We start from the raw sequence: 27685 nt of genomic DNA, 5'->3' as shown, positions 1-27685 counted from the left end.
TAAATTCGTATTTTAATAGGTACATGATCCAGCTGTTGTCATTATCAAGATTATAGATTATTTTTAGAGGAATCTTTGTTCTATCTACAAACTATTAATCGTGGGATTAGTCGAAAAGAAATTCAAAACCCGTTTTGGGTTTGAGAGGGAGAACTATTAAAGATTGGGCTGAACTTAAACGGATCGCAAGGGGTCTCTAGTGAGCCGGAGTTTTAAGATGATGACAATCTGACCCGACTCCGAATGTTGTTTGTCAATTGTCATTGTCGGTTCAACTTCAAACCCGCCCAAAGGCCCTTTCCAGTCTTCCTTGCTTTAATGCTTTCCTTAACCACCAAGAAGCCTCGAAGTCGAGTCACCCAAGTAACGCGTTTTAACGTTCAAAGGACTTCCTTTGTATTCCGCGATGCTCTCCGGTACCGACATGTTTTAGATATTTTTTTTTTCTCTCGTTTTGGGGTGGAAAGCAAAGCGCTTTGGAGGACGCAGAATCAGATTTATATCATCTACCATCACATTCAAACATTACGACGATGAAGCTGACGACTATTAGGTTCTCTGTGGCTGTGTTGCTGAGCCTTTTGTTGGTTCTTTCTGGGGTCTGTGAATTAGGGCACTGCTTTGGAGACGACCAACTCATAAAGATGAACCTTGGAGGGGTTCACGACTGCAAGGGTTCTCAGAACAGCGCCGAGATCGACAGCCTCGCACGCTTCGCCGTCCTAGAGCACAACAAGAAAGAGGTCTGTCTTCTCTCCCCTTCTTATTTGATTTCTTTCTCTCGGGCCTCTAATTTCTTGTCTAGGTTTTGTTTGTGCCGTCAGATTTAGTGGGTATTTCCTCTGTTTCCCATATGTTATTGCTGTTTTCCATACACCCATGTGATCAACCGCTCAATATGCTTTCTAAAAAACATGAAAAAAATTGGAGATTTATCGAATAAGGTCCTTAAAATTATCTATTTACTTATGAAAAAAATTATCTATTAATTTTACTGTAATTTAAATAGCAGAGTTCATCTAATTAAGAATTTTTCTGCTATCCTTTACGTTAATGTGCAGAATACCCTTCTTGAGTTTGCAAGGGTTTTGAAGGCCAAAGAGCAGGTGGTTTCCGGTAAGATATACCATCTGACTCTGGAAGTGATTGATGCTGGTAAGAAGACGATATACGAAGCTAAAGTCTGGGTGAAGCCATGGATGAACTTCATGCAGTTGCAGGAATTTAAGCATGCCCATGATGCCCCTTTCTTTACCCAATCAGACATGGGTGCTAAACGTGGTAATTACTACTTCAACCTATTCCTAAGTTCCTGTGTTTCTCTTACTGGGTGTTTATTATTCCCCCCTTAAGCTCTGTAATTATCTGTAAAGTATCTATAATGGGCACAGTGACAGTGCATGACCTAGGTATTGGTATGTCCAATAACTCCAATTCCCCTAAGTTGATGCTGTTGCACTTAACTCTCTCTCTCTCTTTCTCAACCCCAACACCACCACCACAACTATTTTTAGCCAAATGAGGAAGATTATGATAGTCTAATAGATTATGCAAATATAGATTGAGTATAGGGCACAATCCGATTGTGAAAAGTGTGGAAGTGTTCTCACTTTTATAAGCACTCGTGGAATTTCTGTCAAGAGTTGAAGGAAAACCAAAGATAGCGACTTAGTTTCGACTAGGGGATTTGTGATTCACAATCTAAAATTCTGTGTTTCGTGTTTTCTGTTCCAACCGTAGGAAATAAAGTTCTATCATTTTTTTAAGAATATAAATAAGTTACTTTTGCTGTGAACCATATTACGAGTACATAAAAAACACTGTAATCATCCAAGCTTCTTTTCTTCCCCACTAGGGCCAAGGCCTCCCCGCTCTTACCTCTTGAAAACATATTCCCCTGTTGTGCCTGCCCCTGTATCATCTCTATCTAAGAGCTTGTACTGGTGACCTCTGGAGTCATTTTCTGTCATTGATTTCTAAAGTAGTGTTTAACTTAGACCTCTCCATTAATCATTAGATGGCCATGGACCAGGATGGCGAACAGTGCCAACTCATGATCCCGAGGTTCAAGATGCAGCAAATCATGCTGTTAAGTCCATCCAGCAGAGGTCCAACTCGTTGTCACCCTATGAACTTCTAGAGATTCTTCTAGCTAAGGCCAAGGTTGCTATTTTGTCTCCTCTTGATTTCTTCATATATATGCAGCCAGGACAGAGTACTTAGACGTTTGGTTTTTGACTGAAGGAACATGTATTGGTTAAGTGCTGTTTTTAAAATCCAGAAATCGGGTTTATTTCTGAAGGAATTTGCCTTTGGTTAAATGCAGGTCATTGAAGAACATGCCAAATTTGATCTGCTACTGAAGCTAAGGAGGGGAATTATGGAAGTGAAGTTTAGGGTTGAAGTAAATAAGAATACTGATGGAAAGTTCTATTTGGGTCAGTTTGAACAAGATAACTCCTGAATTTCGCATTCACCTTTACATGTGTTAAATATGTTTTTGGAGTTATGGTGCTACTTTGACAATGTGACGATTAAAGAAAGTAAAACGCATTGGCACAGCCTATTATTGTATATATGTTTTGAACTAATTCCTTCCGACCTTTTATACTAATATGTTTAATAAGTTGGCTTGACTTGTATGTGTAAATATGCGTGTTGATCGCACCTACAGAGTATCTTAGACATGCAACTGTGGTTTCTTATTCAGTTTTAGTTCATGTTGGTATATTTTTCTTCCCTTTGTGTGACAGTGCTCTGTAATTCCGACCCAGGAATGATACACTACAATAGAGTTTCTTACTATTAATGTGTGTGTGTATGTGTAATCAGATTAATGTATTTATTGTGTCATTAAAATTAATCTACTCATGAGATGAAAGGGTGATAGTATCACAAAGGCCCAGAATGTTAAACGGAATTGGAAGTTCTAATGCAAATAACAGGAACCATATATATCTTTTATGCAATATGACCCCTTTTAGCTGTTGTAAATCCAACATGTTTTGCGGTTTGCTGTTCTTCTCTTTTCTTCTTGTCCCTGTTTAGATCACTTGAACATTTAAAATGCCCGACATTTCTTATTCCAAACATGACATTTAATAGACTCAATTCAAAACAACACGGAGATGAAATCTGGCACGATAATTATACAGGAAATAAAGATAAATGCAAATGAAATTCATCCTTCTACAATCTCATTCAAACTTATTGATAATACTAAAAGAACCGAGGTCCTAACAACAAACAGAACAAGATTCATATGTCGACTGCCACACGTTTGTTCAAGTGTGAAGGCAACCTGGGAGTTGCCACTGCTTGTAACGGGGTCCGCATGTAGGTGACCAATCCAGGGTTTCCGGACATGTCAATCTCCTCTGCCTTCATCCCCCCGGGTGGTGTCCAGACAAAATGGTGCAATAGGTGAGCAAACATGGACGTGACCAAGTTGATACCAAGTTGAGCACCGGGGCACACTCGCCGGCCTGCCCCAAATGGAAGTAGACGAAAGTCATGGCCCTTCATGTCAACATCCTCCTCAAGGAACCGCTCTGGGCGGAACTCGAACGGATTCTTCCACACTGCTGGATCATGTGCTATGGCCCAAACATTTACGTGAACATTTGATTCCTTAGGAATGTCGTAGCCACCAATTTTGACATCGGCATTAGCTCGGTGTGGGAGCATCAGTGGGGTTGGAGGGTGCAATCTCAGTGACTCTTTGACTACACATTGTAGGTAAGGTAGGATAGAAAAATCAGCTTCAGTCACGATGCGTTCGAACCCAATGACACGGTCTAACTCCTCTTGTGCCTTCTGTTGCACCCTTGGGTTCTTGATGAGTTCGGCCATGCCCCATTCTACTGAGATTGCGATGGTATCCATGCCTGCAGTGATCATGTCCTGCATATACAACTCGTAAAATTAAAAATACCTAATATAATTGTTTTCAAGCAATTAAATGTAATTAATGCATTGCAAATTACTGAACTAACTTTTTTTTTTTAATTTTTTTTTTAAATTCCATTACTAACCCAAAGGAGTCCAATGATGGTGTCCTCGCTAAGATCGTATTCTTGCTGCAATGTAAGCAAGGCATCTACAAAATGCTGCTTGGCACCACCACTCTTCTGGCGTGCCTGAGTGTGCTCTTCCATGATAACTCTAGTAAGTCTATCCCTTCTTTCACCGTGCTTGGCGAGTGCCTCTTCTTCAAGTGGGAACATCCATCGAAGCCATGGAATGTGCTCTGCCATGGTAAGTGATGCACCAAGCTTCCGTCCATTGGCGCCGATTGCCTTGAATTCCAACCCTTGCTCGTCCATTACCCCCTCTGAGTTCACAAACCGCTTCCCAAATGCTAGCCTTGTAATGTGGTTGAATGACACTACTTCCAAGTATTTCCTCACCAGCAAACTTTTACCGGAATTATCTGCATCATCATCATCGAAACATATGTACAAGTGTACTCATAAAATCAAATTGGGTTAGACAAGCTACTTGTGCCAATGCCAAACCCCATGCATGCATGCCAGCTGGCTAAGTTTGTGTTGCGTATTTACTCGTGATTTTCCATGTAACGAGATCTTTCTTTTTTCTTTAATATACGGACGTGTTGATTCTATTATTAGGGAGAGAAATATTTTATTTTAACCTGGCCCTCAAACTACCTTCAAATCATTAAAGTTTTAACTTACTTTTTCAATTTTAAAATATGATTCGCAATTGTGTCTAATCTCTTCGAAACCTGTTATATATAAGATTATGCCATTTGAATAGAACATAATACTCTTGCAACCAATCTAAAGATAAAACGAGTAATGCTATATACATTTTTCATGTGAATATTATATTTATTTATTTTTTTAAAAATGATTGTACGGTATTTATGTACTCACGATTACAATTATTATTTCTCTATACATAGTGTCTTGTAAGATGAGATGAGCATTTTATTAATTATAGTAAGATGATTTGTAAATAATAATGAGATAATTTTATATGATTAACATTTATTATATTTTGGAAAATGAGAGAGAATAAATTGAATAAAAAATATTATAAAGTTACAATATTGTTATAATATTATTTTTTTAATATTATTTTTATTTTAAAATTTAAAAAAATTAATTTTTTTTTTAAATTTAGAAAAATTATAATGATTGGTTTGAAAAAATTATAATGATTAGTTTAAAAATATTTATAGTTAAATAATATTTAAAAAAAAATGAGATCAGATAATATAAAATGATATAAAAAATATTTCCAAACTTCCCTTTAAACTACTGTGAATAAGTTGGGTACTTCAACACAACACGAGAACTAAATTTATAATTAATGCTTTTGATGCAAAAGCCACTCTCAAGCACGTGCTCACAAGCTCAAATTAACAAGAGGCCGGCCGTCTAATGCATTAAGTTCAGAGATACGAGATAGATGTAGTTTGGGCAACCCAGCTGCTTGCGGTGGGGGCGGGGTAATCCAAAATTCAAGAGAAGATTTGATTCTAGGTTTTTTTGCCTGCCATGGATGGCAAGTTTGGGGGTAAGGATAAGAATTTTGAATTTAAAATATTATTTTTTAGTTATTATTATTTTGAGATTTAAAAAAGTTAAATTATTTATTTTATTTTGTGTAAAAGTTTAAAAAAATTATAAAGATGAAATGGAAATTTTGAGTGTGAGATGAGAATTCTCATTTACCAAATTGTTTGCATAAGGTAGAACCTAAGTAGAGTTGAGGTTGAGATCGACTCCCATATTCTTGTAATAAAAATGTTATGTACAATTATTTTTACGTATTTTTTATACACTTTATTAATGTAATTGATTGTATTTTTTTTAATATAAGAAAACTATTTTAGCCAATCACATTAATAAAATGCATAAAAAATATATAAAAGTAAGTGTATGTAACAAAATTTTTTATATAAATTGGTGAAATGGATATAACCTTCTTAACTAGGATTGATGGATATAACCAAATGCCAATACAATGCAAAAATTGGTTAAAATGTCTGAAAAATACTCTACATTGGCTTAGCCATGCGTAGATCAATCAAGATGAATTGTTGCTATGCTTGTTCAACAAAAATAAAGCTATCGTTAATCGTGTCGCCCTAATGTGATCATTCCATTTGATTATTCATAAATTTTTTTATTTAATGATTACAAAAGTAATTTTTAATATATTAATGTATTTTAAAAAATATTTAAATATATTTTAAAAAATATAAAAAAAATCAAAATTAAAAACTTTAAAATATACTAGCGATCAAATTGATCGGACGGATTAGTAGTACCGCTCGTTCAACAAATATGGTTCTTTCTCGAAACAATTTGGCTACAATTACGAGGGTACGTAGGGAGAGAATCTTATGCCTGTCAAAAGATTTTGTTCGGTTAAGGTGTCTTCAGCTCGTCTCAATTTATTTTTAATTGATTAACAATAAGATTTACTTTTTTTAAAAAAAAATTTTATTAAAAAATTAAATTTATTTTATATAATTTAATTAAAAAAATTAAATTTATCTCAATTTTAAAAAATTAAATTTATCTCAATAAAATCTGTAAATTATTATTACTAATAACTCAACTCACCTCAACGAAACGTACGGTTGTAGAAGTAAACCAAGTTGTTGATGTATTAGCTGAACAGGATGCAAAAGAGACTATAAAAGAGATCTTGTCGGCACACTATAGGAACTCTTAAAATTGAGATAGAGATTGTGTACGGTGTAAATGACAGAGCTAATATACACAGTCCATGTACATGATTTTTTAATTTTTGCTAGTTTTCTTTCCTTTGGATGTTTTGATCTGTTCATTATGAAGTATCAAACAGCAATATTTAAATGAAATATGTAAAGGCGTACCAGGATGGGTGCAGTCCTGGAAAATGGATTCAACCATGGCTGTAACTTCATCTTCCCTAATGGGTCTAAGAGACTCAAGCCTCTTGAGCGAGAAAAGCTCAAGGGTGCACAGCTTCCTGACCTTCACATAATGAGGTCCATAATTCGCCCAGATGAGGTCCTTGCCATCCCTGCTGAACCTAGCCGATGACCTAGTCCTGTACCTATCAGCCAGCTGCTGGTCATGTACCTTCAGCACTTCCTTTGCCAGCTCCGAGTTCGACACGATCACGTTCAAAGTGGACCCGAACCATACGGATATGACGGGGCCGTAGGCCTCTGCCCACTCGGCAAAGCACCGGAATCGCACTGGCGTTATGTTGTAGAGGTTGCCGACGATCGGCCACGGTCGAGGGCCGGGTGGGAGCTTGAATCTAAGCCGTCGGTAGAGCTTGTATGCAAGGAAGAGGATGATAATAAGTGAGATGGGTATTAGGAAGAGAGCCATTAGATGAAGAAGATGAGAAGGTGAAATGGTCGATTGAAAGTAGTCGATATTTATAGCCAGAAAAGAATAGGGTAGTCCACCGCTGGGCGGCCCCACAGCTATATGTAACATTTTATTTTAAAATTTTTTTTAATTTTAAAATAAAATTAATATTAAAAAATTATATTATAATAATATTTTATCTTCGTAAACCAAGATATATTCTTTCATCGTACGGAAAATATTCTGTTTTGACCGTGCAAAACAGGGGAGGACAGAACGAGACAATTAGATGGTCAAGAACGAAAGAATTTACAAATGGGAAATGTCAGGGAGCGCTTTAATTTTACTGCTTAATCTTATCGTTAATGTATTTTAATTTTATTAATTAATTTATTTATTATTTAATATTTAAGAAAGTGATTATTAATAAAATTATGTATTTTTTTAATAATTAAATATGTTAAAAAAATCTTTAAAAAAATAATAAAAAGAAAATCTTTCATATTTGTGCTATACAAATTAGGTAATGTACATTTGGACGAACCAGATATATATATATCAGAAATGATTTGTGCAGTCGGAAAATGCAGTCGGCGTGCAGTCGGTTGTAAAAAAAAAATTAATACAGGACCTACATGAAAAAAAAAAATTATTTTTATAACTTTTTATAATTCATGTAGGTCTCCCTGAATATAAAATAATTTTTTTATAATTTTTTTTATTCATTCCGTACAGCCGACTGCACGCCGACTGCATTTCCCGACTGTATGTAGCAAAGCCCTATATATATATATATATATGGAAAGGAATCTGCTGACTGGGTAGCTTGTCTTTGTCATTTCAATGATGTCTCTCATGTTCATGTCAGACTGCGTAGTTCGCTGTTATTAAGACAACATTCCATCTACGTGGCCGGTTTACTCCCACTCCTTTCCAAACCTACTTTCTGAAGTGGTCCAATACAATTCAGAAAAGAGGTAGCTCCAGAATTATATAAAAATAATTTTATAAATTTATTTATTTTATATAATTAGTTAAATCTATATTTTTATATAATTTTTTTATAATTAAAATATTTTTCTTTTAAAGAAAGAGCAAAAACTATAAATTTTTCTCGACTGAAATAATTACAAATTATAAAATACTAATATGATTATCAAATATATTTATCAAGTATATATATTCATATATTTTTATTTTTTCTTAATAGATAAAGAAAAATAAATTTATATTTATATATATTTTAATAATAATGGATGTTTAAAAAATCATTTTTAAAAAGTAAAAAACACTTATTTATACTAATATACACGTTTAATAGTCACATTGTCCTTACAAATTAATGAGGACTTTCGGGTCTCTTTGGGTGGTGGAGTATTTTTAAGAAATAAAAAGTTTTCTCAGCATACTATACTATTATTTATTATTTTATTATTATTTATTTATTATTTTATATTGTTATTCATTACTATTTAATATTTTATTATTATTTTTTACTATTTTTTCTCCATTATTTATAAACATATATGAAATTATCTAAATATTGCAAGCTAGTTTGGATTCCGAAACCATTTAATCTCATCTTATCTTATCATTATAACTTTCTTAAATTTTCATATAAAATATAATAAATAATTCAACTTTTTAAAATCTCAATCTAATTTTTTCAAATCACAAAACAATAATAATATTAAAAAATTAATATTCTAATAATATTTTATTCAATTTTTATATTTCATCTAAAATCATCTCATTTTATTTATCAATTCAAACCATTAAATAAGAATAAAGCAATGGATCCTGCTGGGAGCTCCCGCTCCCAGTTTTTTTTTTCTTTTTCTTAGTGATTAAGAAAATGTTATTTAATATTATTGTGAATTTTTTATAAAATATTTAGAATTATTAAAAATGATGTAAAATAAATAAATAAATAAGCCTAGCTCCCAGCGGTGGCTCTAGAAGGACCGAGTAAATAATCACACGATAAAGATTGTCTCTGAGCGTATAAATTCCTTGTCTTCCCAATATATCACAAGATAGGACAGAGCTCTGCGTCGTACCCTTCAAAAAATGTAGATTTATTACTAGATCATTGTTTGAACTAATCCCAGTTTTGTCTATGAAATAGTTCCATGGTTAAGATCATTGAGAAAATCTTTTCATTAGCCACTATTTGGCTGAAGTTGGAGCACACCTCACGTGGCATAAGGTGAATTTCCTATTTTCTCCCTACTGCTCATTCCACGTTCCAGTTCCCTTTCTCAAAATCAAGTCATTTCAAATTTCACCCATCCTCTTCCCCTTTCCATGTGTCACTCTCCCCCACCCCCATCCCCCGCGTTTTCTCTCCCCGCATAGCCTACCTCCCAAACCCCAGCCCTAAGTCTCCCAGCCCATCCTCACCCCCACCCCCACCCCTGAATGGCCCATCCCCTACCCTAGTTTCCTCGTTAGCGTCGACCCTCCCTCTGCCTTATTTGGTTTAACCGGTTGGAAAATTCTTACTCAAAACCTGCACCACCATCCTCTACTGAAGAGATCTGCAGCCATCTACTAAGGTATTTATTCATCTTTATCTTTATAAAATTGCTTTAAGCTGACCTGCTTTCATTGTTACCACCATTGTTAAAGAATCATATACATGTTAACCCTCCTAGTTGCTCTTGTCTCGCCCATCCTTTGTGCCGGTTGCCCCTGTTACCAATAGTGTCCCTGTGGAAGTCAATTGAGAATCGGTTTGGTCATACCAGAGCAAGCATGGCTTATATGTTAACCACTTATGCCATTTGGTTCATGTCAATCACTTGGTTGTTTGCACCATTTCTTTTTAATCCTTTTGGTTTCAATTGGGGCAAGATAGTAGATGACTGGAAAGATTGGAACAATTGGATCAGGCAGTAGAGTGGCATAGGAAGTCAACAGGATAAAAGTTGGCAATCATGTTGGGATGATGAACTTGCTCACCTTCGTCGGTCAAGGTTGAGTTCTAGGTTGATTGAAATACTTCTCTCTCTTAGGTTTTTCATTTATTAGTACGGTCTGGTATATCACCTTAACATCTCCCAACAGAGCAAAAACTTTATGGTTTATGTGCTTTCATGGGTTGCGATTCTTGCAGTTTTCCTACTAGTCAAGGTATATTCTTCCTATAACATTCAAGTGGAGGGTTTTTTCCCTATATGCTTTATTTAATCTACTTGCATAATATGCAAATATTTATATGAAATATGACATGTTTATAGGCTCAAACACAATTAAATTATTTGGTTGGAATATTCTTTTGACTTGAGAGATACTACAGCAATTCAGACACAGAATGTCCAAAGTATGATAAAGTAAAACAACTTTATCTTTTTCATATTTGCATATTGATTTTCTGCTTGCCCCCATGTTTATTGGGAGTTCTTATTGTGTGCAGGGAGATGAGAGGTGTGAATTCTTCATTTGGATGGATATATTTCATTTGCTAGATGAAAACATTTGTACAAGAGATAATAAAGTTTGGAAGATGTAGGATAACGTACTACTACGTGAGTATGAAGCTCGGAAAATGGCAGAGAGAGAGAGAGAGAGAGAGAGAGAGAGAGAGAGAGAGATAACTCTTCAAAAGGCATCTCGTATATTATTGTGTTTGTATTAGGTTATCACAATTATAATCGTTTTAGCTTGGTTTGGATAAATTGAATGCAAATTGACATATTCTATGGAGTAGTGAGTTGCTAAATGGCTCTAATTTAATTGTACTCCCTCTATGTTTTGGTTATGATGTACAAAATGGGTACTTGTAGGTTCTTTAAATTACCCTATGTAATGAAAATCTGAGTTTACCAAATAGCCTGTGCACATGGTTTTTTCTCTTAAAATCAAAAGCCATTGAAATTATAACCAAAACTAGAATTGAAATTATAGAATTTAAATTGGGGTCTCTTTTCCCGTTCCACCCAAAAAAAAAAAAAAAAAAAACCCATTAACGTCTTGCATCCTCAAACCAAATACTTTGTTACGTTGATGTGGTGTTTCCATTTACTAGCTAGACCTCATCTGGATTTAAACTTATAACCAGTGTTTTCCACTTACATGTCCTTGTCTCTATCAAGTTTTTCGTTGCATTTATTACCAAAAGATTTGGGAGCAAATTATGGATCGATCATGCTCATATTACTGGTGCAACATTTGTTGTGTGGTTCGGACCCACATTTGCTCTCACCATTTACTCTCAAACCTGATTAAGGATATTTTTACTTCCATAAATAAAACTTCTAAGTAAGTTAATTCAAATACATTTTGTGAATTTATCATGGTCTCTCTCTCTCTCTCTCTCTCTCTCTCTCTCTCTCTCTCTCTCTCAATATATGCAGAGATTACAGCATGCTTAGAAACTACATAGGGTGCTAAAGTTACATAAACTTTATAATCAACTATGGAATTATGCAAATCAGCTGCTTCGCTTCGCTTCCAATCTTGGTAATTCTAGTCAAGCCAAAATTTGCTCCAAAACGCATGTTACCAAACTGATGCTTGGGTGGAATGTCTACCAAAGTGGAAGACTAGATCTGAAAATAGAAGAAGACTAGATCTGAATGTTAATGCAATCTCATTCAAGGTGTTTTGGCAATATGAAAAGCCATTCTACCAAGAAGTAAACTTGGTAAAAATCCTAAAAGATCAAGAATGATAAGATTATGATTGGTCAGAACTAATGCATACCATTCTATTGCCCGAAAGCTCAAAGAGATGGCCATCGTGGACATAATTTTTTCGAAAATGAAGGGACCAATGGGAATCCATCAAAAACCACCCAGTCCCAACAAAGTCAGCAAGACGTGTTTCACTAGAAGCCATGATACCAATTACCTCCTTGCTAAGGATGCAATTTTCTTTTGCCTTGTCCTTCCTTGAGTCTCTGAAGTAGAATGCAAACCAGCAACGGTGGCAATATTCAGAATATTTTATGGCGTTTAAAACTATCAGTGTCCTTATAGATGAGTAGCATTCTCTGTTGAAAATATATTCTAATTATAATTGAGAATTGTACAGAAAAAATGACCTGAAGATGTCAATTCCCTCAACTTCAAAGGGTCACTAATTACAATGGCAAGTTACAACAATGTGCATGTAATATATTAGTTAGCCGAGAATATGTCGAACTCTATTTCAAAATTATCATAAGCAAATTCCATTATTGTTGTGAAATGGTGTAAGTCTAACCTTAATCACCAGCATCAACTTGTAATAACAAAGCATGTATACAATTAACAAAGCATGTAACTTCCGAACGGACCTGACACCCTGTATACTTCTCCCTTACCATTTCTCAGATTCTTAAAATATAGAGGTAGAAGTGGACCCAAAAATATTAAACACAAACCCATTTCAGAACCACGTGTCCCAAGAATTAGATTACAAAAGATCCAAGTTATACAGACTTGGGGCATATATACACCCATTAACTTTTCCAACCAAAACATTATTTGTAGACCATGTTGGCATCGAAATCTCACCCAGTTCAACATTTATGACTAAGCAATGACTCATTGCAAACTCTGTCCTGTTGCTTGATATCTTCAAATTTTTTGTGTGCAAGGAGTGAACTATAATTCTTATTGAATAAAGTGAAGACAAAAGAATTTTCAAAAATTCAGTGCAAAAATGAACCTGTATGGTGAGAGTCATTGTCATCCACATAGGTATGCAAAAAGTATAATTACAAACAAGAGTAGTTCAAGAAATTGGAAAAAGAAAGAAACATTCTTTCAACAGACCTGTATAAGCTAGCTGATGTTGAGATAAGGGTGCAACGTGTAATTGTTTTGGTAGATTGAAAGTGGAATATATACTAATATGGCAATACTTCTTCCGTAAAATGGCTAGCGTCGCACTAATGCAAGCAACTAGTAATCTCTTCCCACCTAAAATGGGGGGAATTACATAAAATTGAGGGATTAATGATGCTACACCACGTTTATCAGCAATAGATAGGTTAGATTCCGGGTATAATAATGTTCTATTTTCATAAAAATTATATATGTAGATGGGGCTAGTCTTCGAGTACTACCTTACAACCAACTTTCTCATATATAGGCTCTACATTAATAAACTAGTTATGGGCTCTACGTTGAACAACGTAGGCATCTATTTCATCTTGGTCTTTTTATAAGCAAATTAAAGAGAATAAAATAAAATTGTAATTTAATCAATCCACTTTAAAGCTAGTGAAAGAAGGGGAATAACCATACCTCCAAATGCAACTCAACAAACAAATTTTCAAGTTAAAGAGACTATATAATTGGAAGAAATTTGACTTTAAATTGAATGAATTACAAAAGAAAAAAAAAAGTATATAAGATTTATCTAACTATAGAAGGAAGTCACCTTGGTCCCTTCACAAAACTTTGAAGATACAGGATCCCTAGAATCAGCAATAGAAAAACACTAAGCCCTTAATTTCTACACAAAAGCACATAGTTTATGACTGCAAAAGCAACCACAAGTATACATGTATTGAAACCATAAACTACACTAGAATTGCACCAACACTAGTCCCAGACTTTTCAAAAGGGAAAAAACAGAGTTGGGACAGATCATTTAACTTAACAGCAAAATACTCCACAAAGTTTAACATTTGAGGTTATCAAAGGATAAACTCCATGCGCATAAAACAACAATCTCACAATTCTTAGAGTCCACTTAACGTTCCATTAATCATGATTATTTATTCGAGAATATAAAGTTAATCCTTTGAAGCCCAGCCTGTGTATGTGAACCCATAAGCTGAAAATAAGAGCATAGCCCCTCCCTCTAATTTTAAAAAAGAAATAAAAATAATTTTCAATCAGATTTGATTCTCGACCAAAATAGGCAGAAAAAAAGAGATTCATATCATCCTGACTAGAGGGATGATTTACAAAATTAGACGTGTTTGTTGCACCATCTAGACCTTTCGTAATACAGGTGATTTGATGTCATACCTGCATTTTATAGGATATTGCTTTGACAACAATGTATCTTATAAACAAAACCATTTGACACTCTTAACGCCATGATCTCGTAAGTTTTGCAGTTCCATGAACTTCTTTGAAAGAAAAACTAACACCAAGAGTCTAAAGTTTCACTCCAGTAGAAGAAAAAAGATGAGGTAAAAAACTTAATGAAAACAGAGCACATCAAAAGCAGAAAGTTTGGTTTTTTCTCCATGCCTTAAGTCTTTCGAAACCCATCTCACAAAACCCTTTTATTGTACCTCTCTCAGTAAACAAGAAGAACGTAATGGAAATCGAAGGAAAACGGTACAACATATACCGTTGAGCAGGGGCAGCGGGAAGACAGAGGAACGTCGTAGGGCTTTTGTACTCGGGGTGTTAGTCTGCTTTGCTCCGTCAGAGGAGCATTCGGGGAGTGGTGGCTCTGTGCAGACGGAGGGACATCGCTCGGTGCCGCTGGACAGAGAGATGACGTCCCCGGGTGGTGCTGGGCAGAGGAAGGTGATGTGATGGGGGCGGGCGAGGAAGGAGCTCTTTCGCAGGACAAATTCTAATGGGGAAGCAAAATGCCAAACACAATTCAACTGACGTACAAGAAAGCAAACAAAACGGTGCATTTTGTTTTAAAAGATAAAGGGGCAACCACGTAGGGTATGCATTGTGTGTAGCGCTATAGTTGCTGCTCTATAGAATTACTCAAAATCATTCACATTAGAAAAATGTTTGGGATCCCAATAATATATTTTGAGCATATTTTTCGATAGTGTTTTTTCATTTTTATTTTTTACTTAATAATTAAGAAAATATTTTTTAATGGTGTTGTGAATTTTTTAAAATATATAAATATATATTTAAGAATACAAAAAAAAAAATTGAAAACAAATCGAAAATTAAAAAAAAATAAAAACATTTTTTGGCCTTTCTCAATAGATCATCTGTAACACTACTCTTCTTATTAGCTTAGTCAAACGCAAATAAGTTAAGATCACATGTTTTATTTTATTTTTTTGTATATTCCATTCAAGAGATATCCTTACATTATATTATTCATCTACTAATCAAAATAACAACAAAACATTATTAATTTCATATTTTTTTTATAATTTTTTTAATCTAATTTATTTTTCTCATATATTGTAATTCAAATTGATTGTAAATTATATGAATCCAAGCACTTATATATATGTATATATAAATAATAATTAGTAGTGTAACTATTATGTACCACAAAATGAGAGAGAAATTAATATAAATTATTCAATGGAGATTTGATAATTACCATACAAAATATATAGAGAATTATTCTGTCTAGCAAGCAAAATATATATAATTTGCCTTTTGCCTCTTTCAATGTAGACCATTTTAAGATATTGTTAGCCAAATTGTAGTTTGTATTTAACTTTGGTCAAACCAATGTGAATGTTCTAACTTACATGTTTCCTTGAATAATTCCATTATTTTTTTTGTTTTACTAGTTGTCAATATATGGCATGAGTCATGAGTCCCTAAACTTGTTAGGAAATAAATAAAGTTGGATATGATATAAATGAATTTGAATCAAAATGAGCTAACCTGATAAGACTTGATTAATAAACATATTAATTATAGGTTAACAAGAATTTACCTGTATAATTCAATAAATTCTATTTTAAAAATTTATAAATACTTAGTTTTATATGTCTTTCTCTATTGTTGTTGTGATATAATATTAATTTTAGTATGACTATTTAAATGAATTATGTCGTGTCACCTATTATTTAAGTAAATTGTGTTAGGATTTTAGGATATGATTTGTTTAGCTAAATGGATTGGGTTGAGATTGATCCGTATAGTTTAATATCCATGACTCGCAAACACGAATTCCCACTCCTATTTTTCCCTTAATGTAGTTTACTTGAACGCTTAAAATTAATGTCCGTAATGACTAGCCTGCATTTTTAGTAGGTAATTTAATCATGACATCTTCTAAATTTCATTCGAAAGAACAACACAGGTTAAAGGCATGGACAATAACAATTATGCATAAAAAGAAACCACATTTTCATTTTTATATAAAAAATCTCAAACAAATTACAATTTCATCACGAAGTTCATATATAGCAACAAACAAAATGAAAAACTACATGTCGACCGCCATACGTTTGTACAAGTGGGATGGCAACCTGGGAGCAGCCATGGCTTGTAATGGGCTCCGCATATAAGTGACCAATCCAGGATTTTCAGACATGTCAATCTCCTCTGGCTTTATCCCCTCTGGTGGTGTCCAAACAAAATGGTGCAGTAGGTGAGCAAGCATGGACGTGACCAAATTGATACCAAGTTGAGCACCGGGGCACACTCGCCGGCCGGCGCCAAATGGAAGTAGTCGGAAGTCATGGCCCTTCATATCAACATCCTCCTCAAGGAACCGCTCCGGCCGGAACTCAAGTGGATTTTTCCACACTGCCGGATCACGTGCAATCGCCCAAACGTTGACATGAACATTTGATCCCTTAGGGATGTCATAGCCACCAACTTTTACATTGGCATTGGCTCGGTGGGGGAGCATTAGTGGGGTTGGAGGGTGCAACCTTAGTGCCTCTTTGGCTACACATTGCAGGTAAGGTAGGTTCGAAAAGTCAGCTTCTGTCACGACGCGTTCCAATCCGATGACACGGTCTAGCTCCTCTTGGGCCTTCTGTTGTACCCTTGGGTTCTTGATGAGCTCCGCCATGCCCCATTCTACAGAGATTGCGGTGGTATCCATGCCTGCAGTGATCATGTCCTGCAGAACGCATAGGATGCAAAAATGTAAATGCATTGCAAACTACCAAAAGAACTTGTGTATGTTCTAATATATCAACCCAAGAGAAGGAAAATGGGATTCTTTTTCTCTTACCCAAAGAAGTCCAATGATGGTGTCCTCGCTGAGGTCGTATTTGTCCGGCAGTGTAAGCAGAGCATCAACGAAATGCTGCTTGGCACCACCACTCTTCTGGCGTGCCTGAGTGTGCTCTTCCATGATAGCCCTAGTGAGTCTATCCCTCCTTGCGCCGTGTTTGGCGAATGCCTCTTCCTCAAGAGGGAACATCCAACGAAGCCATGGAATGTGCTCTGCCATGGCAAGTGATGCACCAAGCTTCAGCCCATTGGCCACGATTGCCTTGAATTCTAACCCTTGCTCGTCCATTACGCCTTCTGAGTTCACAAACCGCTTACCAAATGCCAGTCTTGTAATGTTGTTGAATGCCACTGCTCCCAAATATTTCTTCACCAACAAACTTTTACCCTTATTATCTGCATACAGTAACATGACAATTTATAGCTAGTTTTCCTGAATAGGTTGTATAAAAAAAAAAAAAAAAAAAAAAAAAAGGAAACAAGTAGTCATAAAAACAAGTTTCTGTTGCGTATTTTACAATTTTGTATGTACAAGTTTTATTTTTTTGGGATAGACAGACATGGTTGTGGCATTATCATGTTGCATATTGCAAGATACCATTTTGTGCATTTGGAGTGCATTTTGCACAACCAATGCACAAACCAAAGGTATCTTTGGTTTCTGGCAGCATGCACACCAAATATGACTTCGTCCAGCAGGGTTCTGGCAGCAAATAGGAAAAAGAATTCTTTATAGTATCGCTTGGGAAGAGCCAAGAAAATGGATAAATAATAAATGTTCTGTCGCTGTGTCAAGGCAGGGCCACTCTTTATAAAAATTTGATGTATATCTCATCTTATTTTATTGTATAATCAAACTAGGCCACAGTCAAACCAAACGTATCTTTCAAAAATGGCCGACGAGCACTCTCTAGCTAGCACGTACTTCAAGCACACCACAAGAAAAGAAAAAGACGCCCAATCTTTTCTATTTTTTATTTTATTTTTATTTTTAAAAGCAGGTGGCCAATCCATTAACGCGTGAAACCAACCGTCTACTTGCAAACAATAAAGTTATGCTTGGTATTGGTATTGAGATTTTTTAGATGAAAATTGAGTTTTAAGATTACATATTAAAATATAATATTTTAATATTATTATTATTTTAAAATTTAAAAAAATTAAAAAAAATATTAAATTATTTATTATATTTTATATAAAAATTTAAAAAAATTATAATGATAAAATAAAAATTTTATATTTAATATAAAAAATCTTGATAAGTAAACAGTACCTAAATCGGATTTTCATAAACTTTTTAAGTTGGGAAGCTTCGATAATATATTTTAGCCTTTATATATCAACCGTATAAAAATCCAAGTCAAATATTGCAACTTGCAAAGGCCTTGCGTCACCGTTCCGTGGCATCGACAAAATTGTACTTGACTTTAAGGAGGATACTAATAATAATAATAATTTTAGAATATTTAAATCTAACGTGAAAAACGTAAATAGATATAAAATTCAAATAATTTATTTTAATAATATATCCTATTTTTTTAGTATAATAGGCAAAATTTATATACACTAAAACTTGTTTAGCAATGTTTTAATATTAATAATAATAATAGCAAAGATTTACTCATCATCATTTTTTATTATTATTCTTTTATTATCTTTTCATGATATGGTATTAAATGTTCATGATGTAACATTAAATAATAAATTTATAAGTAAAATATAATAAATAATCTCTAATTATTTAATATTACATAATTAGATATGGAAAGATGATAAAAAAATAAATAATGAATAGCATTACTCATAATAATAAAAGATCTTGTGTGTTAAATATTTAAAAAAAATAAAAAAAAATACATCAATATACTGAAAGTTATTTTTTTAATTATTAAGTAAAAAAAATTAAATATATGAGTAATGACTCAAAACAGCGTAATAACATTTTCCATAATATAAACAGCACAAAAAAAAAAATTCATGCAGCTAACCAAACGAATATAATTTACTGTAGTAAAAGGAGATCATCAATAGGATATCGTTCTTCCCATGTATATATGTAATTCTTTAAAACGAGAAAGGAAGAAAGTTAAACGAAAAGGAGAACAAAAAGAGGCGTACCAGAATTGGTGCAGTCGTTGAAAATGGATTCAACCATGGCTGTAACCTCATCTTCCCTAATGGGTCTAAGAGACTCAAGTCTCTTGGGCGAGAAAAGCTCAAGGGTGCACACTTTCCTGACCTTCACATAGTGAGGACCATAGTCCGCCCAGATAAGATCCTTCCCATCCCTGCTAAACTTTGCTGCCGACCTACTTCTGTGCCTGTCCGCCAGTTGCTGGTCATTTTCCTTGAGCACTTCCTTTGCCAACTCCGAGTTCGACACGATCACGTTTAGCGTCGATCCGAACCACACCGATATAACTGGGCCGTACCCTTGAGCCCACTCGGCAAAGCACCGGAACCTCACTGGCTTTATGTCGTAGAGGTTTCCGACGATCGGCCACGGGCGAGGCCCCGGGGGGAGCTTGAATCTAAGCCGCTGGTAGATGTTGTATGCGAGGAAGAGGGTGACAAGCACGATGGGTATTAGAAGGAAAGGCGCCATTGGAGGAGATCGAGGATGAAGAAAATGTAGAAATTGCTTTGTGACGAGGCCGAAGCCAAAAAAAATGGTTGGAGAGACGTGGATAAATATTAGAGATGGAGTTGGTGAAAGGACTCAGCCCAAGTTGTGTGGCACACGATAGCATGTTTTATCTTTATTTTTTCTCATGATCTTCGAACAGATAGAGATGAGGGAGTACGACATGTGGACCGATCATGGTGGCGGGCTTTGCTCCTGTGGGGGTGTCACTTTGGCGTGGTTGGTAAGGTGAAAATTAGGTTATGAGATTTTTTCTACGAGAATTTTAAGTTTTAAAATTAAATATTAAAATATTATATTTTAATATTATTATTATTTTAAAATTTAAAAAAATTAAGAAAAAATTGAATTATTTATTATATTTTATAAAGAGATTTGAAAAAATTATAATGATAAAATGAGAATTTTATATTTGTGATGAGAAATCTAGATGGTCAAATAGTATTTTAGTGGGTGAGAGAAAACGAAGTTTGTGGAGGAATCGAAGGTTGGTGAAGTAATTGACCCTTGTAATTTGTGGAGGAATCGAAGGTTGTAATTTGTATCTACTTTGAGCTGCTATTTTCCATCTTCCTTCTTTTCTCACAACTTCTCCAATGCCAATTAGTAAAGATTCAGCTATTAATTAAAAAACCACAAGTACTGTTCAAGTAATCTCTTGGATAATGGATATTAATAGGTAGTCCGAATAAGGTCCCTCTAAATGAGACATGTTGCAAGTGAGATCTCATGGGTGCGTTAGCTTCTTATGATGGGTGACATTCTCAGGCGACACTGATAGTTTGAACGACGAAAATATTTACATACAATATTTTTCATAACACTAAACATAATTATATTTTAAACGAAGGGTATTTTTTAAAAATACATTAGAAAAGTAACATAATTTTACGAAGTAATCCATCTTACAACATTATTAGGAAATATATTATGAAACTGTGTTATGTGTATATCATTCATGTTCTTTGAATAAAAATGCCAAAATCTCGATGTGTGCCCATTTCACTGGATAAAATTATGACTTGATAATTATAAACCTAAGCTTACTTTTTTTGACTAGGCCGAGTGAGTGATCCTGACCGGACCAATCAACTTTCCAAACCGCAGAGATATTATATATATAGCAATTATTTTTGATTCATTGATTGATTTCTGTAAATCTATACACTACTTTAAGTTGGTTGTTGTGGTCCTATATATATGGATCAACACACACACGTATATATATATTAAGGTTCATTGATTAGCATATCCAAGAACGGTGATTCTAATAATGCCTTAAATAGTTAATACCAACTAGAACCTGATCTCAATTAAGCCTCCATCCAACTTATTAATTTTTAAAAGCAAAATAAATTATGAACAATTACTCATTACATCAACACCAGAATTTTCCTGAAATCATTGGGTTTGTGCTTTTTTTTTTTTTTTGTTTTTTAATAGGTCTCCTTGTATTTAATTATAGCTGCGTTCGGTAAAATTGGTTTGAGAAGCGGAGTAATTAGAATGGCGGTGGTGTTGGTGGGTCAAAGTTGGCATTAATATAGTTGGAGCAGCCCCTGGGTCCACGGGAGTTGGTGGGTTGGTGAGGCGACGGCAATTCAGCGGGAAACCATCCAATTTTGGGTTCACCTAACATTGCTCAAGAGTGACCAACCACCATGGATTGAATTGTGTTGAAAAGTCAAGCCCCCCACTCACTTGTGTAAGCAATAAAAGCTACAGCCTACTGTAATAGTAAAGCAAACTTGGATTGGATAAGATTTATCTAAGCAACTCTGGAACCTTCGGAAGTAACGATTACTTCTGAATCCTGAATCTTTGGCTTTGCCTACCCAAAAATAAATAAAAGATGGTAAGACTTAAGTTTGGAAAATGATTATACGAATTACGAAATATGAACACCATGGTCCTATATATAACAGTACTCTTAAATTTTAATAAACCCAATCAACCTTGACCCAAATAGCTAATATCTAACTATAATTTTTAGTCCGTTGGGCTGGAAATCGAGACAAAGCTGGCATTTCCTTCATCTGATCTACTAGTTGAGAATATGTTTCGTATCATGAATAGAACAATACAAGGCTAGTACTTAACATACAATGAGCCACCACATGAAACTAGTTGGCGCCAAATGAACGAAAGAAAGTACTCCAATCTGACTCCATCACCAGCGAAGGTTTGTTTCTAATACTAGACAAGATGTCAATAGTTTTAGCTAGCTATCCCATTCTTGAAAGCATTGTGCTGAATATCTCAGCTTGATATCTAGTGTACTCCCTTTGCTTATTTTTTAACTCTTTGCATACGAGCTTCACGTCTCTGTTAATTCAAAATTTATAGAGAAATGAAATAAAAAAGAAAATTTGAAAGAGTATGTAAGCAAAGAAATTGCCGAGTAAGTATCTAGGGGAATAGTTGCCTTATGGTCAATAAAATCAATTTAGCAGAGGAAGAAGAAGCGGAGAGAAAGATGAAAGATGGGCATCACAAGGTTCATACCTATTATTTGGATCAGTGGTTAGAACTCTCTTAATATCAGCCTCAGCTTTCTCTAGCTCAGATATTTTAAGGAATGCTTGGGATCGTCTGTATAGAGCTTTGACATTGTATGGATCACTTTCTAGGACCTGGTACAATGTAAATAAATAAATAAGTATGCATAATTAGAATCCAACAAGAGACATAATTATAGTGAAGTATTCTCCATAAGAAGACCTTTCTGGCCCTCCATCGATTTCCATCCGATGAAGTCATTCCAAGCATCACATGTATCAGTACCAATTGTTGAATTTTGATTTGATTTTCATAATTATCAAATCAATTTTATTTGATATGATGTTGATTCAAAGAATGACAAGAAAAGCACACTTCTTATTGATATGTCGAAGGTGTTTATATAAACAGATTCTTGAGTAATTACAGCAGTTGAGTATGCCATATATTCTGTACAGCCAATCGATCAAACTATAAAAGGAAACAAAGAATTAAATACAATCTTGCTATGTAATGGTGGAATCCTTGACAGCAAGCTGTGAGGATATTGAAGATTGAATATGGCATGAATTATGCCAGTCTGGAGATATGCTTTGACTTGAATTATGATCTTGAGAATTTATAACATTAACACCAGTGTTCTATCCCTAGATCAACTCATCACAGCAATATCACAGACAGATTTGGTGTGTTTATGGGTGGAAGGAGAGAGTAAAAGGAAAGTGGAGGAAGAAAGAACCTTTGTACACAGTTTTGAAGCTTCAAGATACTCCCCCAGCTTAAGTTTACAAGCAGCACTATTCAAATTACATGACAACCATAGGGCATTTGCAGTAGACTTCTCATCATCAGTGAAAGCATGGTCAAACTCAACATACTTTGCAGCCTGCAAATAGAAGTGAAGCAGATACTTCAATTTATGCCAGTCTGCAGAAAAATTGTAACACGATATATTGTCCATCTCTTAAAGTAGATGCATTTTCCTATCAGAGGAGCTACTTTCCTTCTCATACTTCCTAGAGGCACGCCAAAACTTCCCAGCCTCAAACAAAACATTTCCATCATTTTTCTTCCTTTCACATGCTTCTATTTTCTCTTCAGTCTCCATCTTCCAAAATGGTTTATCCTGTTAACAGAACAATGAATCAGAAAATGAAAACACTTCACAGTTAGCGCACACAGCATAGTTGGTCATGCCAGCTAATTCTTATAGTTCCTAATTTATAAAAGAAATGACATATTTAAAATCACAACGGGAGTAGTAAAATATTTTTTGATCGCGACGGGAGTAGTAAAATATATCACGATAATGTACTATCATGAAGCTTATTGCTAATAATGATTTTTTTTTTTTTTAAAGACAGTCTGAGAGAGTGGTCCAGTGATAATGTGAAGTTACAAAACAAGTTTCATTTTCTGTTGCAAAATTGTATTGTATATACTACCATCCTACTTCTATCTTACTATGTTGGTGTGGCACCATCCATAACACTTTGATCAACTCTTTTATTTTTAAGAAAAAAAAACTAAAGGTTAATTACAATGCCACATAAGGTTAGTGGGATAAATATGATATAGGAGTGTAGTATTAGTATAACTCAATCACATCATCTTTGGCCTACATCACAGGCTGTGATAGGAATCTTGCCAACATGTCAGCGAACAGCCATCTGCACACATTGTTAGAATACTGACCAGGGAAATTTTGTGCTTGAAGGAATTAAAAGAATCTGTAGTCAAATTGCAAAAGTGATTTAAACTTCAATTTCCCAGTGGAAGTGGAATAGGAGCTATAAGAACAGAGAACCTTAATGAAGTCGATCAGCTCAACTTCATAAAAGAGCTCCTCTTTTGCAATTCCAGAAACGTCATTGCTATCCACATGTTCTGAGCTGACAGTCACTACCGCTTGTTCTCCTCTTTTCATAGTCATGATTGCTCTGTCCAAACCCTCATTGATTTGTTCTGTAAGCATAAAGCGCAGGTAGCAAGGTTACAACTTACAAGAGATGGTTGATGCTCATTACGAAAAGTGTTGAAGTCGAGAAAAAAAGCACCTTCCAGGGTTGTGAACTCAAAAGGTTCTTCATTTGACCCCTTCCTCTCGAAAATGGTTCCGTCCTTAAGTTTTCCCAAGTATATAACTGGGAAAATTGAAGTATAAGAAATTTCTGGATTATTGAATTATATCTAGCTTTGATAAATTGAAAAACATTGTATGTATTGTTAGCAATATTACCTTTTACCAAGGATCCTTCATTAGGACGGTCAAAACCTTCACCAGCCTTCATGATCTTTTTGAGAACCTTCTTATCTCCAGTGACATCAACAACACTTTTCCAGGACAAAAGCTCAAGTTCGATGGATAAATTAGAATCAGAAGGGACACCGTTGTCAATCTCTGTAGCTTCATTTCTGTTTTGTCTCAAGCCATCTGGAGAGGAATGAATAACTATGATCTCAGTACAAGGTGAATAAAGACAGTCAGCTTAGTGTTGCGTGGTCTTAGGCCTTTCTCAACCTCAAAAGCTAGTTCAAGAGGTGAGGATTTATCTCACACTTATAAACTGACTACCAGCTTCTTCCACAATCGAAGTAGGACAACTCAAACAATCTCCCCTTCACACATCGGGTCCTAGGTCAGAGCAGTGACAACCCATTTCTCCTACAAATTGTTGGGCCGGAGACTGTTGGTAAACTTGAGCTTTGATACCAGTGTTGAGTGGTCTTGAGCCTCTCTCAATTTCAAAAGCTAACTCAAGAAGTGGGGCTTTCACTCACATTTATAAAACTAATCACCAGCCCCTTCCCCAACTGATATGGGACAACCCTAACACTTAGCTTAGGACATAATGCTAAAAAGGAAGCAAGCGCAACTCCAACAACTTACACGAGAACTTCACAGCTAGTTCCGCTTTCTCACCCCTTCTCATTGTCTTTACTGCTTTGCTTAACGCAGGGCAAAGACAATCCGTTTCTGGAATGCAAAAGAATGAAATTAAACCTTCCGGTATCAGAAAAACTCATCGTTTTTCTTAAGGAAAAGAAATTTAAATATAGAATAATTACAGTGCAAGTTCAACTTACCATCACCTACATTAAACTCCACGCCTTTCTCAGATTTGGAGACAACTGTTCCATTCTCAAGTCGTGCCTCATACTTCACTGGAAAGATAGAAAGAAGTTGGTGTAATCAAGCACTTCCAGAATTTTGACAATAACTTGCAAATATCAACACAGACGGTGATCTTGATAGCTAACTTCAGATTTTTCAAACTAAACCCGATTATTATTCATTATCACGTTATAATCATTTCTTAAAGCTTAACGTTATTCTTAAGAAATCCAAGTCCCAACCAGGATCATCCAGTAGCAAATTCTAATTCCAACTTTTCATGAACATTCCATGCATATTTGGATCAAGTTCCAAAGGAGTTAATAGAATCCAACCGGTCAAATAAAATGTCCAAAAGGTTTGAAACTCACACATCAAGCCAAAGACAGACACACACAAAAACAAATTAAATAAAATAAATGACATGTCAAACAGTTCCATAGACAAAATAAAGACCATTAACTCTAAAAATGTAATGAAAAGAGGGCCACATCAAGCCAAGCTCCAGTCTAAAAGCGTTGAAGTTTGCAACACCAAATCTGTCTAATCAGAATTTAACCAAAAGATATTTAATTCTTCTCAACGATAGGTAAAAAAAATAGTTGTAAGGATGTCCAGTAGATTTAGCACTATGTACTGTCAGAATAAATTCTTTGTAAGCTCTCTCTTTTCGATACATTCAGAAATCTCATCGTGTCAGTGAATATCAATGCAAGGACAAAAAAGTTTTAGTACTCCTTTTGGCACGTATAGTTTGATATCTAAAATAATTCTAATTATGAACTTAATTGAAGATTGGCCGGGCCGATGAGAATTCTCATGTGAACTTAGTTGAAGATTGGACTTCTATGGAATTAACACAAGAAATTCCAAAAGCTTCACACTGACATATACAATGAAGATAGGAACTATAGACCATCATCCTTCCAAGCTAAAACAGCAACTTGGGGTTTGTTAACAAGTTAATAGCAAAGCTTAGCAAGATTGTAGTTTGTTCTTATAAAAACAACTTCAATGATGCATTACTGTATTTTAGTTTCTGTTTTTCATGTTTAACAAAAGAAAAACTCTCCTAACACTGTCAATATTACCTAGCACTTGATCAGCTTCTCTTGGAGTAGCCCATCCTTCACCCTCCTTCGTTATCTTCTTCAGTATTCCTCCATCACCAGTTATGTCTCTGATAGTGGTCCAAGACAGCATTTCAATATCAAAAATGAGAGTTGAATTGGGAGGAATCAGGGGTGGAGAGCCGAGTTCCCCATAGGCTAAGTTTGGTGGTATTGTGAAGACTGCTCTCTCACCCTTCTTCATGGTCGCGACCCCTTCATCCCATCCTTTTATAACTTCATCTGAAATTGAAATGTTAAAGAAGCATATTAGCGACACCTAATAAATGCAAACGAGATCTAATCAACTATTGTCTGATCTCCAAATAAAAAGAAATGATAAATCTATTAGTTTTCTTCTTCAATACTACACATAAAAACTAGAGAACGAGAGCAAGTATTGATACAAAAACATCTATTTGTGAAGTTTCTCTTTGGCTTGATACTCCCTCTATTGCATGGTGACACTCTGAATTTGATCGAGCAAATGGGAGACAAAACCAAAGCAATTACAAAAAATTGTCTTTCCAATAAGATTCCATAATTAGATTCCAGTTCATTCAAATTTTCATCCTACATAAACTAAGATAAATATAGGAAAATGAGAAAGTACTAACTAGTTCAACACCATGGATCTTTGAGTGTCAGACCACACTTACTTTGGCCTAATTTAAAACGAAAGGAAGTTCCTTTATCACGACTCGGGTAGAGACATTCCCCGCCCTCAACGCACCCGCTGAAAAGAACTGAAATACGAAAGAGAGTCTTAAACACGCAGATATAACGAATGCTAACTGACTGTTGATACCAGAGTGACATGACCCTAAACGTCAAAGTGAATTCTCGAAGGGTGCCCTGTTTTCACTACCTTCCACGTCATCCCCGGGAAATGGAGTCTGCCATGAGTTTCCTTTCCTGAGAATCTGTTTTCTCAGGCCTTGGGTTCCGATTGCCTTGGTCTCTGGTAATCCAGAATCTTCGATTTTAATGGCAGTTTCTTCCAAGGAGGAAGTTGCAGAAGAGAGTGCCATTGAAACGAGTAATTGTGTGTGAGGGGGAGCGTGTGTGTTTCAAGTAAAAAAAGATAAGCCGTTGTTGGTTTCCCTCCATTTGGA

General features: G+C 35.1%; 4 protein-coding genes and 1 long non-coding RNA gene across 7 annotated transcripts; 1 reads left to right on the top strand and 4 right to left on the bottom strand.

Moving 5' to 3' along the window:
- The first annotated feature begins 290 nt into the window (after nucleotides 1–290).
- Nucleotides 291–2636, top strand: LOC122275817 (cysteine proteinase inhibitor 12-like). Of its 2 annotated transcripts, none has more exons than XM_043085090.1 (4): nucleotides 291–743; nucleotides 1062–1281; nucleotides 2018–2163; nucleotides 2327–2636. In XM_043085090.1, the coding sequence occupies exons 1-4, from the start codon at nucleotides 534–536 to the stop codon at nucleotides 2462–2464; spliced, it is 714 nt and encodes a 237-aa protein (XP_042941024.1). In that variant the 5' UTR covers nucleotides 291–533; the 3' UTR covers nucleotides 2465–2636. The 2 variants fall into 2 exon arrangements, with proteins under 2 accessions (XP_042941024.1, XP_042941025.1); XM_043085091.1 differs by having other exon boundaries at nucleotides 334–743; nucleotides 2033–2163.
- Nucleotides 2637–3060: 424 nt separating this feature from the next.
- Nucleotides 3061–7391, bottom strand: LOC122275816 (cytochrome P450 98A2-like). The gene is made up of 3 exons (XM_043085089.1): nucleotides 6875–7391; nucleotides 4035–4432; nucleotides 3061–3903 (listed from the first exon to the last, which is right to left on the bottom strand). Exons 1-3 carry the CDS (start codon nucleotides 7359–7361, stop codon nucleotides 3259–3261), a joined length of 1530 nt encoding a protein of 509 aa, XP_042941023.1. The 5' UTR covers nucleotides 7362–7391; the 3' UTR covers nucleotides 3061–3258.
- Nucleotides 7392–11651: 4260 nt separating this feature from the next.
- Nucleotides 11652–14936, bottom strand: LOC122277464. The gene is made up of 3 exons (XR_006229016.1): nucleotides 14643–14936; nucleotides 12051–12339; nucleotides 11652–11896 (listed from the first exon to the last, which is right to left on the bottom strand). It is a non-coding gene; the product is annotated as an uncharacterized LOC122277464 (long non-coding RNA).
- Nucleotides 14937–16339: 1403 nt separating this feature from the next.
- Nucleotides 16340–19954, bottom strand: LOC122276443 (cytochrome P450 98A2). Its single transcript, XM_043086164.1, has 3 exons — nucleotides 19322–19954; nucleotides 17202–17599; nucleotides 16340–17087 (listed from the first exon to the last, which is right to left on the bottom strand). Exons 1-3 carry the CDS (start codon nucleotides 19806–19808, stop codon nucleotides 16443–16445), a joined length of 1530 nt encoding a protein of 509 aa, XP_042942098.1. The 5' UTR covers nucleotides 19809–19954; the 3' UTR covers nucleotides 16340–16442.
- A 1493-nt stretch (nucleotides 19955–21447) lies between these two features.
- Nucleotides 21448–27685, bottom strand: LOC122276442 (70 kDa peptidyl-prolyl isomerase-like). Of its 2 annotated transcripts, none has more exons than XM_043086163.1 (12): nucleotides 27439–27685; nucleotides 27230–27316; nucleotides 26553–26813; nucleotides 25434–25511; nucleotides 25237–25323; nucleotides 24586–24780; nucleotides 24404–24490; nucleotides 24154–24311; nucleotides 23350–23472; nucleotides 23086–23232; nucleotides 22353–22480; nucleotides 21448–21678 (listed from the first exon to the last, which is right to left on the bottom strand). In XM_043086163.1, the coding sequence occupies exons 1-12, from the start codon at nucleotides 27599–27601 to the stop codon at nucleotides 21648–21650; spliced, it is 1545 nt and encodes a 514-aa protein (XP_042942097.1). In that variant the 5' UTR covers nucleotides 27602–27685; the 3' UTR covers nucleotides 21448–21647. The 2 variants fall into 2 exon arrangements, with proteins under 2 accessions (XP_042942097.1, XP_042942095.1); XM_043086161.1 differs by lacking the exon at nucleotides 21448–21678 and adding an exon at nucleotides 21857–22172.

The sequence above is a fragment of the Carya illinoinensis genome, chromosome 9, assembly GCF_018687715.1.
Source record: "Carya illinoinensis cultivar Pawnee chromosome 9, C.illinoinensisPawnee_v1, whole genome shotgun sequence".
NCBI classification, from domain to species: domain Eukaryota; kingdom Viridiplantae; phylum Streptophyta; class Magnoliopsida; order Fagales; family Juglandaceae; genus Carya; species Carya illinoinensis.
The sequence above is the reverse complement of the archived record's forward strand: the minus strand, read 5'-3'. Positions and strand labels throughout refer to the sequence as shown.

Coding starts and splice junctions, on each gene's coding strand:
- LOC122275817 (XM_043085090.1), top strand. CDS start 534: ATGAAGCTGACGACTATTAGGTTCTCTGTGGCTGTGTTGCTGAGCCTT. Junction 744..1,061: donor TAGAGCACAACAAGAAAGAG/GTCTGTCTTCTC, acceptor GTTAATGTGCAG/AATACCCTTCTTGAGTTTGC. Junction 2,164..2,326: donor TTCTTCTAGCTAAGGCCAAG/GTTGCTATTTTG, acceptor GGTTAAATGCAG/GTCATTGAAGAACATGCCAA.
- LOC122276442 (XM_043086161.1), bottom strand. CDS start 27,601: ATGGCACTCTCTTCTGCAACTTCCTCCTTGGAAGAAACTGCCATTAAA. Junction 25,324..25,433: donor GGAGTTTAATGTAGGTGATG/GTAAGTTGAACT, acceptor TTTGCATTCCAG/AAACGGATTGTCTTTGCCCT. Junction 24,781..25,236: donor ACTAGCTGTGAAGTTCTCGT/GTAAGTTGTTGG, acceptor ATTCCTCTCCAG/ATGGCTTGAGACAAAACAGA.
- LOC122276443 (XM_043086164.1), bottom strand. CDS start 19,808: ATGGCGCCTTTCCTTCTAATACCCATCGTGCTTGTCACCCTCTTCCTC. Junction 17,600..19,321: donor CAACGACTGCACCAATTCTG/GTACGCCTCTTT, acceptor TACTGTATGCAG/ATAATAAGGGTAAAAGTTTG. Junction 17,088..17,201: donor CCATCATTGGACTTCTTTGG/GTAAGAGAAAAA, acceptor TGCGTTCTGCAG/GACATGATCACTGCAGGCAT.
- LOC122275816 (XM_043085089.1), bottom strand. CDS start 7,361: ATGGCTCTCTTCCTAATACCCATCTCACTTATTATCATCCTCTTCCTT. Junction 4,433..6,874: donor CCAGGACTGCACCCATCCTG/GTACGCCTTTAC, acceptor ATGATGATGCAG/ATAATTCCGGTAAAAGTTTG. Junction 3,904..4,034: donor CCATCATTGGACTCCTTTGG/GTTAGTAATGGA, acceptor TTGTATATGCAG/GACATGATCACTGCAGGCAT.